At 42.0% G+C, this 14,244-nt stretch overlaps 3 protein-coding genes across 3 annotated transcripts in view; 2 read left to right on the top strand and 1 right to left on the bottom strand.

The window, feature by feature from the left end:
- LOC308143873 (cysteine/serine-rich nuclear protein 3-like) overlaps positions 1-291 on the top strand; it is a gene marked incomplete at its 3' end in the record, with an annotated part of 9,942 nt that extends 9,651 nt beyond the window's left edge. The window contains 1 exon segment of the mRNA XM_080514815.1: positions 201-291. Coding sequence (XP_080370941.1) covers positions 201-291 — 91 coding nt within the window.
- A 3,342-nt stretch (positions 292-3,633) lies between these two features.
- LOC308143874 (elastase-1-like) lies at positions 3,634-5,808 on the bottom strand (the record flags this gene model as incomplete). Its single annotated transcript, XM_080514816.1, has 8 exons — positions 3,634-3,663; positions 4,001-4,150; positions 4,369-4,514; positions 4,598-4,734; positions 5,045-5,173; positions 5,326-5,432; positions 5,571-5,665; positions 5,775-5,808. 8 exons carry the CDS (start codon positions 5,806-5,808, stop codon positions 3,634-3,636), a joined length of 828 nt encoding a protein of 275 aa, XP_080370942.1.
- Positions 5,809-7,303: 1,495 nt separating this feature from the next.
- On the top strand, positions 7,304-11,573 carry LOC308144285 (Golgi reassembly-stacking protein 1-like). The gene is made up of 9 exons (XM_080515372.1): positions 7,304-7,493; positions 7,996-8,076; positions 9,266-9,469; positions 9,588-9,674; positions 9,796-9,926; positions 10,017-10,146; positions 10,235-10,337; positions 10,423-10,545; positions 10,730-11,573. Exons 1-9 carry the CDS (start codon positions 7,428-7,430, stop codon positions 11,032-11,034), a joined length of 1,230 nt encoding a protein of 409 aa, XP_080371498.1. The 5' UTR covers positions 7,304-7,427; the 3' UTR covers positions 11,035-11,573.
- The last annotated feature ends 2,671 nt before the right edge of the window (positions 11,574-14,244 follow it).

Genomic DNA, 14,244 nt, shown 5'->3' on the forward strand with positions numbered 1-14,244 from the left:
TGGACTTGAGCCTTTCTTCTGAGTCAGATCTGGAGTTTTTTGACGGCTTCCCCTGTCTAGGGCCGAGCTCTCTTTACAACTCCCTGAAGGAGTACGAGCACATGGACAACTTTTTTCAATTTCAGTTGCCTAGTTACCCCAGTTTTCCTGCAGCGAGCGACCTGGGACTTGCCTCTTAGAGTCACTGATTGGCCTTTCAGAATCTGTCCCAGAGCCCCCGCCACATTTACGGACAATCAGCTGTTGGAGGAAGCCATGAAATTGTCAGTGATGGAGTCTGTGAAAGTTTGACGAGACGTGAAAAATGTGTGGACAGTGCAAGTAAAACCGGTTTGGAGGGGAATGAAAATGCACATAAGATGTCAACATGTTGGAGCAAGCTTTTATTTCCCTCATGCCTACTACATGTACAATTTTCAGATTTGCCTTCAAAATGTTAGAAAAGCAGTTTGGGAATATTGCTGTGTGAGATGGCAGCTAGTGTTTAAAGTGAAAAGATCCAAAAGCGGAGATTAATTGACCAGGCCCTCAGAAACCAATGATGGCTCTCAATTCCTAAGAAAGCTCTTTTAACCAAACCAAGACCACCAACCATATTGTACACAGGAACCAACCTTAACTGGGGCCAGGTTGAGATTCTCAACACGGCTGAATGTGCACCTCAGGATTTTTTTTTCTAGCTTTCTAGCTTTTGGAGGCAATGTATGGTGACCATTGCTGTGATGGCCTTCATATGAATCCCGAGTCAAATGGCAACATAATCCTGTTCACAACCGGAGCAGGTGGGGTCCTCCCTGTGTAAAATCCTGAAGCTAGTGGATTCTTTCTCCTCGAGATCTCTCCCCAGGGTCTTAAATGGTACAAAAAAAAAATCCCTCTAAAAGCTCCTCGATCTGCACTTTATCTGTGAAAAATAGTAATGTATGAATAGGCATTGTTTTGGTCGTATGGGATCGATTCAACACTTCAACGCTAAATTATGGAATTTCATATTTATGAGCTGGGCAACTATAGAATGAATGCTCATACCATCACAAGCTGTAAGCTGTATTGTCTTTTAAATTATTTCCTTTATGATTTTATTTTATTTATTTCTGAGAAAGCTTACTTTCACTCAAGCAGCACTGGTTGGATATTTTCACCTGAGTGCAATCTTCCTTCCTTTTTTCCATATCACATTTCAGCATTGTTATGGGAACTGGGACCACAAGTCCATCAGAAAGTATTTAATATCTATTCTCTTATAACATTTTTTTTTTTGGTAACTTATTATGTCATTATTTCATTAGTTATTTAATTTAGGACATTATGGCAATAAAATGGGCTGTTAAAAAGTTTACTGGATGTGCCTGCTTATCAGGGGAGCCATGCCTGCCGACGGCGTGTGCACAGTGCTTCCATCTAAGCTTTGGGACTGAAAACTGTGGAATCTCCCTAATCACTGAAACTAAATTATGGGTCTATTGTATCGCTGCCTATACTATAACCATAGAAAATTACACTAATATTTTGTAACTAATTTATGTAGGGTGACAAAAGAATTCTAATCACTGATAAATTGAATATTTTATTAAGCAAAATGAGTAATTTTCAATCTGGGACAACCTTTGTTATATATGAATTATAGAGAAATGTATACTTATGAAGGTTATTGCTCTCCAGCATTTTGAAGTATTTTTCATAGGCAGTCGTATGGTTAGATATCTTAGAGAAATGCCACTAAAACTAAGAAAAATTGCAAAGATCAATTTGATTGTATTCTGAATTCTTGGAAGTCTGTGACTTGGTTACAAGATGTTATAAAATTACACATGTAAAAGGGTCTTGGTGGATAAAAACTGCATATATTATACAGTTTCTATCATACACACAAACCCTGAAATTTGAAGAGTTGCCTCATTAATTGTAGACCTTTCAAAGGTGATTGTGCTGTCACCTGTGTGAAAAGCTGAGGGATACTACATAGTTGATGTACATATCTCACCCTTTCTACAGCTGTTTCAACAGCCTTTCTGGACCCTTTAGAAAATATGCATGCAGGTCCTGTTTGTTAAAACTTGTTCTGGTTAATTGTATGCTTTGAAAAGTGCAGTGTGCACCTCGGAAATGTATTATTCGCCTTTTTTAATTACTTTGAAATCCATCTGATATTAGTTTCTCATGCCGCGAAGAGGGCACAAATTTCTGTGAGTATTTGTTTTTCTTGTACAAAAAAAACATCAAAGCTCATGAAGAAATGGCAACCGTGAGTGTTTATCAATGTAATGTATTACAGTACAGTTTATTTTGTTTTTGAAGAACGTGTCTTACTTTTTTTTTTTTGCCTTTTGTGTTGTACATATTTCTGCTTGAATGGTCCTGCAGAGCAAACAAAGCTGCTTTATTTTTTACATATTCACATTAACCTGCTGTTAAAGAACAGTTTCTTTCATCTAAGCCATTTTGACAGCCTGTCCCTCCAAATAATAATAAATAAAAAAAAAACATTTTCTAAATGCTGGACTTTGTTGTGTTTCATGTTTCAAAGTACTTGGTCGTTTTGCTGCAGTTAGTTTTTAAATAATGAAAAATTATATTTTTCATTATTTAATTTAAATTTTCAATATTAATTTTCTAGTTTTGAAGGGGGGGGGGTGTTGCACGTCATCTAGAAGATGGCAGCTTCAGGGTGGAAGTTGTTGCCATTTTACCCCAACCTTACCTCATAAAACTTAGAAGTCAAGGGACTTTCACTGGTTCGCAACTTTATTGTTCCATCCATCATTTGTACCACTTTATCTCATTTAGTTCATGGGGCATTTGACTGTGTGGTACAGGTACCCCAATTTAAAATGCATAGAGAGAGACAATCACACACTCGTATGCAAAACTAGAAACGGTTTGTGAGTTGAATAGCGTACATTTTTTGGCCGGTGGAAAGAAACCAGGCACAGAAAGACCATGCCGTGTGTGTGTTCTGAATATAAATATCTTTGGAATTTGAGTAGTGACCGAGTCAAAACTGGTTTTCTTTTCAATGCAATTCATTTTTACAGAAAGGTGAGTGACTACCTTACCAGACAGAAAATCTCCAAGGCAGCAGTAGTTTAGCAGGTATTCTCAATGCTGCTTCTTTCAATTATTTATTTCCCTACTTAAATAGTCCATAAAAGTTTAACACTAGCTGTTTACAGCATTTCTACACACACACACACACACACACACACACACACACACACACACACACACACACACACACACAGACACACACAATATGAAATATGTCTAACATTTCACCTTAAATGCACTAAAGAATTTTTTCATCCCAACCTCTGGAATCTGTCTGTGGTTTTGGGTCTCTATGGTTAAGAGAAAAACACATGCGATGTCATGCTGAAGTCTCCTGACTACCACCGCAAACATATGGCCACACATTCCAGGCCAGGGGGAAATCTGGAGTATGTGAGTGCAATGAACTCATATTTGGCGACGATGAAGAAAGTTTGGTTGGTTCTGATTAGGATTGTGTTTCGGTAGAGATTCTCTGGTTCTCCTTTGCTCCAACAACGTCAAAAGAAGATTCACCTTTCATAATTTAAAACACACCCTAAACAATCTTAAGTTCATCAGAGGCTGCGGCTCAGATCAGAAAAGCTACCACTTTGTAGCTCCTGCATAGCCTGCCTGAGAGCAACATACAGAAACACGACAGGACATACGTTTCTGGGACAAGAAAGTACAAGTGCCAAGAAATGCAACAAATTCTGAGAAGACTCAGGATGTTGTCTGGTCAATACATGATGCACGTTTGCCACCTTTTGACTGTTACTGGAACTGCATGAAGATATGACTTGGGAGAGAAGTGAATCATTATGCAAATAGTTTATTTCACAGGAGGAAATTGTGCTCCTTATTTTCTTCCCATGACCTGAAATATAAACATATAAAAAAAGAGAGGTGACCTTTTGTATCAAACACATTCTCATCTCATGGTCAGTGCTGAAGGCTTTGTGAGACTTACCTCAAGCATCCAATCGAGGAAGGAGGAGACCCTGGTGAAGACGGTGGGTTTGGACACTTGGTTGCAGCCACCAGATGGAGCGTAACTGGCAACGCCGTGGACTCTCAACACTCCATTAATGAAGCAGTTCAGGGGACCGCCAGAGTCGCCCTGGGATGGGGAGCAATCAAAACATGCAATGTCAAGAGAGTCAACAGCTTTTTGGGTTCACAGGGATTATATATGTTAGAGATCAACAAACACCATTACTGACTCGGAAAGTAAAGTAATTTTTTTGGAACAGATTTAATTGTAAATGTAATAGAGACCAATTGTGTGTGTGTAAACATTAAAACAGGCTATAATTGTACAAAGAGATGTTACTGTACCTGGCAGCCTGATGTGTATCCGTCCCCTCCTGCGCACACCATGCTTTCCAGGGCGATGTTGCCCCACCACTGAGGCTGGGAGCAGATTGCATGCTCCACCACCCTAATCTCAGCGACCTGCAGGATATCAGGGACGCTGCCATAGTCTGGGTCGAAGAAGGAGTGCCGACAGTGCTTGATTAAAGATGGAGATATACATTCAGCATGTCTGTGCACTTTGTTCACTCACGGTCCATTGCCCCCCAGCCAGTGATTTGACAGACGAAGGCATGAGGCAGCTTCTGTCCTTGGGCTGGGAGGTCAGCGATGGCCACAAAACCATTGTCGTAGATGCGCTTAGCCAGTTTCAGGAGAGCAATATCATTCCTGAGAAAAAAATTCAAATGTGAAGTCAGCTGAGACTGGCAGCTTAGCACATTACTCTGGATCAAGTCGGTTTGGAATAAGAACACAATAGTGGATGCATATAAAATGATCAAGCTGGTTAATTAAGCAGCAGTCTATTAACGTTAGTTAGTTGTGGATCCTTGAATGTGGAAAAAACAAAACAATGAAATACCTTTTTTGGTAAATATGAATACATCATATGTCTTAATCATACATTTATCGAGAGAGGTGACAGCTGTCTGATATTATTTATCAGGTCACTAGGTGGTGTAATATGCAGCCACTTTACCCATTGCCAAGCTCGCCGGTCCACCCAGGATGGACAATGATACTCTCCACAACGCCGACCTGCTCACTGCCCTCCTCTCTAGATAGGTCATACTCACCCAGCACCACACGGTATTTAGTTGGATCCATACTGAAAGGAGCAGAAAGATACAAACATCAAACCTATTTGCAACAAACTTATTTGCACTCATTTATCCTGCCAGCACACACACATAAAACATGCACACACACACACACACACACACACACAGACACACAAGAGGCAGAGGTTGGAGGCCAAACCTGAGAATACAGTGAGCTGCAGTCATGATGTAGAAAACATCAACGATAGAGCCACCACAGATGTGGTAGAAATCGTTCGTATCATATGCGTCATACTGCAGAGAAGCCTGAATGAAAGGAGGGGAACAGGAGACAAACTTAAAACTAATTCAACACTCATGCATGCAAAGTTTATATTATTACTGATCATTGGGTGAAAGTGAAATAACTGTATAAAACAACAACATATTGCTCAGGCGTTTTACCTGCCATTTCCAGGTGTTGGGGCTGGCATTTTGCCCCCCTATGACTCTGTGATTGAGCACATTAAGGTTGAAAGGCTTTTCAGCACAAATCAACCCTTTTCCAAACATGTGCATAAACAGAAAGGAAGAGTTAGAAACATTATGTTAATGTTAATACGTGTAATCTGGTGTAAATAATGCTGCTGCATTGAATGAGGAGCTTACCAGCGCAGGCCAGAACAAACACGAGGCGAAACATGATGATGCACTGAGGATGAGGTGCAGTTTGCTTTTATACCAGTTTGAGATAGAGAGACCTTCAGACAGGTCTTCCAAATCAAGCAGGCGGTAAGTTCTCTGCCAAAGTCAGCAAGCTGTTGAGATTAAACATTTCTAGACGAACAGTGAACTATTCTATATTTTATAGTAGAAAAATGAAATGAAAAAAACAGTTTTCTGTGGCAGACAGGCACAGTCTGACATCTCCAATATCCCCACATAGAGTATATTTACATATATTCATAAAAACAAGATTCACATTTTATGAATAGATGAAAATAACAAGCTGTCATTGTGGAAAAGGGGCAGGTGTGGGCTATTGATGTTGTGCAGCCGCTCTGAAGCAAAGTCAACCAAAACCAGCTGTGAAAGGTGAGAGTCAAACACAAATGTTCCGACAGATAACTCTCAACAGTTGTGAGGGGAAAAAAAATTATAAAAAGCCTGTGAAAAGTATATCACTTATATAAAATAGAATGGAGCATATTGTACAAAGTTTTAAACACATATAGGCTACAGAAATCAAATTACATAGAGATCTATATACAATATATAAACAGCTTTTATTTACAATAAGATATGTTCTAGTGGGTTTTTGTTTGGTATTGTACAATTTCCTTAACAAATGTGTTATCTTGTGATGGCCTAGAAGCAGACTTGGGATTGGAAATTTACAGGTTTGAACCTTGGAACCCCATCAGCTCCACAGAGAGCCTACATGTGGCTGCCCACTGCATCCTGGAAATGAGACAGGTAAATGCGAATAAGGAATTTCCTCAAGGGAATTAATAAAGTATGATTACTTATTCTGTATCTAACTCAATGGAAGCTGCTGTTTTATAGATTATGATTGCTTTATGTCATTCTGACTTACTGACATTTGGGAGAATACTGTCTGTAAAAAAAACAACCCAAAAAACGTAATTTCCTTCCTTGTGACAATCCCAGCCTTGAGTTATTAATTGTGTGGATAAGATGAGATTCCACATAGAGGCTTAATAAAAATTTTTTGTTTTGTTCCGAATAAAAATCATACGTTTATGCCCCTGACTGATTATGATGATGATGGCTTATGTACGCATGGCCTTCTGTTTACTATGGAGATCAGAGGTTGATCACAAGTCTTAAATGTGACTAATCCAACTCGCTGTTGCTTATTGCATGCTCGAATTGGCTGCTCTGTGTGGTCTATCAGAAGAATGCTGACCCCAGAGTATGGCTTGAAATTAGTTTTAAATACACTGCCCCTGCAGCTTGCTACATAAATAAATGCCATATCTAAGAATTTTGACAAAATATTATTAAATATCCCCTTAATTTTTGCTGTTTTCCCTTCAAAATCGAATAATGGGGCTTTTCGTGTTTATTAGGCGTCGTCTGTTGCCTGGTTGCTCAGGACAGCTAATCGAGCGCCGTGTCGTCGTTCGATGATTCTGCCGTCTTTATTTATTAGCCTTGCCTGGCCCTCCAGACAACTCGCCGCGTCTGCTCGTGCAAGCTAGCTCTATTTTTAGTGAATATCTCTCAGTAATGCCTCGTAACTCCACTCTCTCTCAGTGACATTCAGTCAGTACTGGCTTAAACTAACTTTTGAAGGCAATGGGACTACCGCAGAGCTCGTTCCTGTCGGACGGGGGAACTAATAGTGGCTACCACGTCCATGGGGTACGTGGAATGCAAAGCAAGGTTACACATCCAGTTCGTCTTTTTAGCACCGAAACACTCGTCTGATTCGCGGTGCTTGTCTCGCTTCACTAGGACTGGGCATAAAGTGTCGCTGCATTGCTCTGTGAGAGCCCAGAGGGTATTTTACAGCTTGTTCTGCAACTTGTGAGACGGTAGTTTTTCAGCCTTTCACGGTGCCCGCGCGCCGCCCATGATGAGGTGGCATTTGGCACACATCCAAGTACGCTGAGCATTCCCTGGAAGTGTGCATGTTTATTATTGTAGAAACCTAAAAAAAAAAAAAAAATCAGGGGAAATAGGAAAGATGCACGCTCATACGTTGGAGGTGGTAAATGGCTACACCGGTGGTCCCGCGGCTTCTTGCAATAAGAAGCCCCGGATACTGAAGACTGCAGTAGCTGGAGTTGGACACAGGGGGGCGCTGAGAACAGTTCGTGTTGTTGAAAGAGCCTTCAGATTGGAAATGTGTGTTTGTTTTCAGGTACAAGAGGACTCACCTGCTAAGAGGGCCGGTCTGGAGCCTTTCTTTGACTTCATCCTCTCCATAGGAAATACCAGACTAGTGAGTCGACTCCCATTTACAAGACATTTATATGGTTAAACATGTTGCTCACATCACTGGGTGAACACACAGGAACAGACACTCCCATTCACACCTACTAGGAATTTAGATTCACTAATTAACCTTGCATGCATGTTTACACAAACGCACATAGAGAAAGAAGGCAAACTTTACACAAGGTCTCAAAGCCTAAACTGAAACTATTCAACTTCTCACTATGAGGCAAAATGTGGTTTTACTCGTAATTTGGTAATACTGCTGGCTTTTTGTAATTTCTTCAATGACATTTGTTTATAGAAGAAAACAAATGGGTCTATTCACTGTGAGCTTGTTCTCCACATCTCATAAATAGTCAGCGTGACTTTTAGCGATAGAAAATACACCAAAAGTGACCATACCCTCATATATTACACCGATCACTGTATTAATAAGATTTTTAATTTTTTTTTAAAAAGAGAGCAATTGAATGTTTATTTGGTACTAAACCAATGACTCAGATACTGTGAGTTCATGAGTATTACAATTCTCATTTAACAGTAATAGAGCCACGGTAGCTTTTATAGCTCATTAGTAGAAGCTGCTAGTTATTAAAAGCTGAAATATTCTTAAAGAACGGAGAGGCAGCGTTCGTATGCATGCAGCCTGGATAAAGCGGCAGTTGATTCACATTCCTTTAATGATTTGAAGTCCCGTCCTCTCTAAGACAGTGGAAAAAAAACAAACCCCAGAGGTGAACATTTAAAAGTACATTTTGATGTGATATTCTCTGAGCATTACCTGCAGGAGATTTGTCAGGCCTCACCTTTAACCTGACATTTGGATGCTACGTAGTGAAAGTGTGCGTCTGCTGTGATTGCCGTCCATTTCTCTTCTTTTAAAAAGAAAACGCACAAACCGCAAAGGTTTCACTCTGTCTGCTTTGTGTTGACTTGTATTTGGGCGTGTTTTGACTGTAGATGTATTTTAAACTGCGGATGTCTGCTTCTGTTCCGTGTTTTACTGCAAACTCAACATGACAGACAATCTTTCATTCCCCAGAATGAGATTTAAGCAGCTTGCATTGCAGCCACAGTGGGAAACATGGCCATGCGGTCCGCTGCCATAATCTCATTCACCCCAATGCTCTTTGACATTAAACACACGTTTGTGATGTCATATCTTGTAAATCCCCCCCCCCCCCCCCCCCCAGAATAAGGAAGGCGACTTGCTGAAAGACCTCCTCAAGGCCAACATGGAGAAAGCGGTGAAGATTGAAGTGTACAACTCTAAAACCCAGCGGGTGAGGGAGCTGGAGGTGACGCCCAGTAATATGTGGGGCGGTCAGGGTTTGCTGGGCGCCAGCGTTCGCTTCTGCAGCTTCGAGGGCGCCAATGAGAACGTTTGGCACGTCCTGGTAAGTGAAACCCGCCTCGTTTTGCTCCAGCTGCGGCTGGTAAACCCACCTTTAAGTCAATTTGACTGAATTCAACAGATAATTGAGGTCGAAAATGCTGCTTTCTTTCACTCCCTAGGACGTGGAAGGAAATTCTCCTGCAGCTCTGGCCGGCCTTATTGCACATGATGACTTTATTGTTGGGGCTGACCAGGTGCTACAAGATGTAAGCTTGTTTTCGTCTCCTTTTATTCTGGTAGATGTGGGAGAAAAAGAAAAAAAACTCCATATAAACCACAAAAATATGAAACCACTTTTTTTTCAATGTGTGTAACTCTTGTTTCCAGTCAGAGGACTTCTTTTCTTTAGTTGAAGCCAGTGAGGGGAAACCTCTGAAGCTGTTGGTGTACAACACGCAGACTGAGCACTGCAGAGAAGTGGTGGTCACACCAAATGGAGCGTGGGGAGGAGAGGGGAGGTTAGTGATCTGAAAAGAGTTTCAGAATCGCATTGTGATTGCTCTTTATATCTATGGTTCAACCGTGTGAATACGCCTTCCCATACCCAGTTTAGGTTGTGGTATTGGCTATGGTTACTTGCACCGGATTCCTACTGGTCCACTTCAGCTCAACAGCGATCTTCAACCCGCGGTGACCGGGAGCAGTGACGACGAGCCGCCTGCGGCTGACCACCCAGAGGTATAATCTGTCATGTCTTCTAATTTATTTATTTATTTCAATTGTTGATTCTCATTTTGTAGTTTGTACTAATACTTTGTTTCCTCAGGCATCTTCTGTGGCTGAAAGCAGCCCATCTATTGTTCAAGATTTGATCCAAATCGAAGGAGATGAGTGTGTATTCCCACCCAGTCAACCAGCTGCAGACCTTGGTAAACCACATCTATTTTTAGAACGCCATCGGACATGACTCGGCAGTTTGTCACTTCATGCATATTCGTTCTGGGCTGTTTTCAGATCTTTCCAGTCTCCCCGAGGCCATGACTCCAGATTCGTCGGACGTGGCTTCCACCAACGACGAGGGCCACAGCTCCATGTTTGTTAATTACGGCGACGACTCGGGTGATCAGTGTAGCCTGGGTAAGCACTTCTCGCCTAATTGAGCAGTGCGGCGTCACAGTGCGATTGCAAAGATCGCAATCCTGCTGAAAAATTAAGTCCAAGCTCCCAATCGTGTATAGGAAAAGTTTAAAACATGTTATTGTTTAAACTTATCCACGTCCTTACAAGACTATGACCTCCAGAGTCTGACGTTCTTTTACAGAAAACCTATCTGTTGACGACGGCAGTTCCTCTTCGAGGAGAGAAGAGCCAGTCGTCCAGGAAACTGAGGAGGAGAGCGGTGTGGATTTAGCCGGTTCTCCCGCCAGCGAGGCCGTAGACGACGACGACGACGACGACGACAATGACAACGTCGCCGGCCTGGAAGTCGGCGCAGAGAGCCTCAATATCTCAGGTATCGCCGAGATGCGGGATTCTAGTCCCGAGCCGACGAGCTCTGCTCAAATCACAAGGGAAGAGACGCCGGAGCCTCCTCAAGCACACGCCGAGGAGGACAGCCAAGAATAAGTAACTTGAATAACTTTTGCTTAAAAGCTGATTAAGAGCACATCACGTGACAGAAAGCCTTCCTGATGACGGCAAGTTGTATCACTGGAACTTTTCTTTTTCGATTTCATCCATTATATCGGTGCCATTGCTGCATGCTGAACTGCACACCAACACTAATATGTTTGCTAGAAAACACGAAAACACTGTTTAATGCAATATGAATGTAGACGATTTGTAGGCATACTGTGTTTTTTAAGATCAAAGTTGCTGCAGAAAAGCCATCATAGCTTACACAAGCAATCCAAAGGTTACATGAGTGTTTGTTCATGTCGGCATTACTTTCTAAAAGGTACAGAACACTGAAGAAAAAAAAAAAGAGGAGGAGTGAGGGTTTTTTAATCGGGTTTCATGATTTTATTTCCTAATGTGTATGTATACACAGTTTCTAATCTCAGGCACCTCCTGTTTGATCCTTTTCACTTTTCTTGCTGTTTCTTATGTGCAAGTGTGACTTTAAGTGAGCATGTTTTGCGGAAGCTCTGGTTGTCTGCTGTTTGTTCGTGGGGGGGGGGATTTTAAATGAATTATGTCTGATTTATATGGATGATGAGGACATACAGATATTTATAAAGAAAAATAAGATGCTCAACATAAATCCCTTGTGTTACTGTGTGGTTTATTTGTCGGGGTGACTTCAGGCATCGGGACAGCAGGTGTCAGCAAACACTTCATTATAGAACTCGGGCTTCACTTCGCTTGGTTGCAGCTTTAAATATGCCAGACGACTGCTCTCATTTTTAGTAGCTGTGTTGTGACGCTCTTAAAAACGCATCTTCGCCGGGAAACACGGAGAGGTTTACGTTAGTCGCCTTATACAGAGAAAAAGCAGTATATTATAGCAGAATTCTTACGGGACCGATCAGACACGGCGACACACTGATGCAATGGAGCATCGTTTATCCCATTTACATAATTTTGTGGAGCCTAAAAATGTACCATGTGTTCGTATTATATGTGGCTGACTTAAAAGGAGCACAGCTGGAAGTTCTATTCTGATATCAAGAAGAAAACAAAATAGTTATACCCAATAAGCAGAGTCATTTTTTTTTTTTTTTTTTGTCACGGGTGTCCAAAAATCCCATGAATTATATAAAGCTTGGGCATATATTCAAAATACATATTGCCCTTTATTTCTTTTTTAAATCTGTTTTGAAATGTTTTTAATTATCATTGTGCATCATTATAATGTAATATTGATTTGGGGGGGAAAAATAGGGAAAAAAGAATTAAGAAATATAAGAAGTGAAGCTAACAGTATCAGACACGGAGCGTGTTTCAATTATTTACCAGGGCACTCCTCTCCTCTCCTCAGCTGAAGGGGGGGGATGGGCAAGAGGGGGAAAAAAAGAAAAGCCTGCATGGGGGATGAAAGACACTGCGAGATGGATTTGTCTTTCTACAGCTGGATGCTGGAGCACTGTTCTCAAGCACGCTTTCCACTGGCACACCTGTGAGTGTGCGTTGGGCGAGGATTATGGTGTCTTAAAGCGAATCTTCGCGGCTTTCCGTCCAGCATGCACACCGACGCTCAAGAAAATTCCTGCCAAACGAAATCCTCAAGCTTGTCAAATAGAGACCTTTCTGTTGCGGGCTTGGATGTCGCCCTCGAGGTGAATGTGTTATTTCAGTGAGGTTATAATGTGATTGTTTGATGAAGCAGCCCTGGGCAAAAAGCCAGCAGCTGCTGGTGAGGTGGATAGGTGGAGTTTAAAGGGGAGGGGAGGGCGGGGGGCTTCTGGAGGAACATGCCTTGCCTTCCTTTTCTGCCTCCTTCCGAGGCCGTTTCAAAGGGACACTGTGACGCAGCTGAACCCACATGTCAGCTTAGCTTTATCTCAAACCCCTGAGAGGCTGGGCTCACAGGCACCAGCATAGTGCCCGTTGCCTCAGCCTGGCGTTGCAGCAGGACAAATCGTGAAATAGAATAACTCCATAGAAAGGAGGGGGGGGGGGTGAAACATGGGTGGAAGGAATGGATGGGAAAAAAATAGTATAGATACAAGGCCAAAGGGAGAACTGGAACAAGAAAAGACAATTGTATCGACCATGTTGTTCACAAGAGTCTTACTCTTGCAGCCCGTGTTCAGTTTCCTTCACACGGTGATGTGCGGATGCTTGATTGATATCAAATAGACTGAACTGTATTGATTCGATTTGAAAGTGAAGTAGACTTTTCGTCTATGTGGGTACAAATCCTGCTTTCTGTGTTCCATCGCCAATCCCACCCTAATCACCCCCTTTCCCGGTGAGAAGGAGTCTATATTTGGAAGTGCTGTGAGGCGGTATTTGCATACAATCCTGCTGCCCGGGTTGGTCACAGTTGTGCAGGAGAGAGCCTGGGAATAATCCGAGTAAGTGCCTGTCTGCGTTGGACCACCAGGGTTCAAGCCATAATTACATTCATTCATGCAAGAGGACTGTCCCTCTGAGGGGGTCTGCATTCATTAAGAATTTGTTTTCATCTCTGCGGTCATTACCGACTGGCTGTATGCTTTCTCATAATTGTGCTGTGGGATTATATTAGCTTCCAGTAAATAAAACCCGGTCGCGTTCGATCTGAATCTTAAATCACAGTTTGCCCTTTGAAACGGGAAGCAGTGATCTGTGCATAATACTACCGTGTAACCTTAGTTAGCCTGCATTGTATCTGTTTAGCACCTGTGATGTGCACAATACAAAAACCAATTCATGTGCAGGACCGATAAATTTAAGCACGTGACGTATCGGAATGGCGCATGGGGAAGTATCGCAGCATGGTCAAATGGGAATCAGCAATGAATGTTGATGCTGAAAATTAAAGTTTATAGTCTGTGTTATCCACACGGCCTTCCTCTCTATTGGGGCCCTCTGACGTTACTTTCACATTTCTTCTGAGAGTGGACAAATCACCAGTCCTATTAATACAAGGCTGCATCGCCAATTTATCGCTTTCCGAGTAATCCCATGTGAATTAATTGTACAATGTCAGTGTTTATATTGACTGTGTGGTTTCGTGAGCAGTCATGCCTCACTGTGCATGTATTCCATTTCCAAGCCCAGTGGAGGCGGAGGCCTTTTCTGTGCTGGATTTGCAAGTTCTCCCTGTGTGTCATTGGGTTTTCTCCAGATGCACCGGCTTAGGGTTAGGGTTAGCTTGTTAGCTTGTTAGAAAAGCATGAAGGAGGTTTT

Source organism: Blennius ocellaris, assembly GCF_963422515.1.
Source record: "Blennius ocellaris genome assembly, chromosome: 19".
Lineage (NCBI taxonomy): Eukaryota > Metazoa > Chordata > Actinopteri > Blenniiformes > Blenniidae > Blennius > Blennius ocellaris.

Excerpts from the sequence above, each read along its gene's own strand:
- LOC308144285 (XM_080515372.1), top strand. The coding sequence starts at position 7,428 with ATGGGACTACCGCAGAGCTCGTTCCTGTCGGACGGGGGAACTAATAGT. Across the intron at positions 8,077-9,265 it reads CCATAGGAAATACCAGACTA|AATAAGGAAGGCGACTTGCT; the intron begins GTGAGTCGACTC and ends CCCCCCCCCCAG. Across the intron at positions 10,338-10,422 it reads TCAACCAGCTGCAGACCTTG|ATCTTTCCAGTCTCCCCGAG; the intron begins GTAAACCACATC and ends GGCTGTTTTCAG.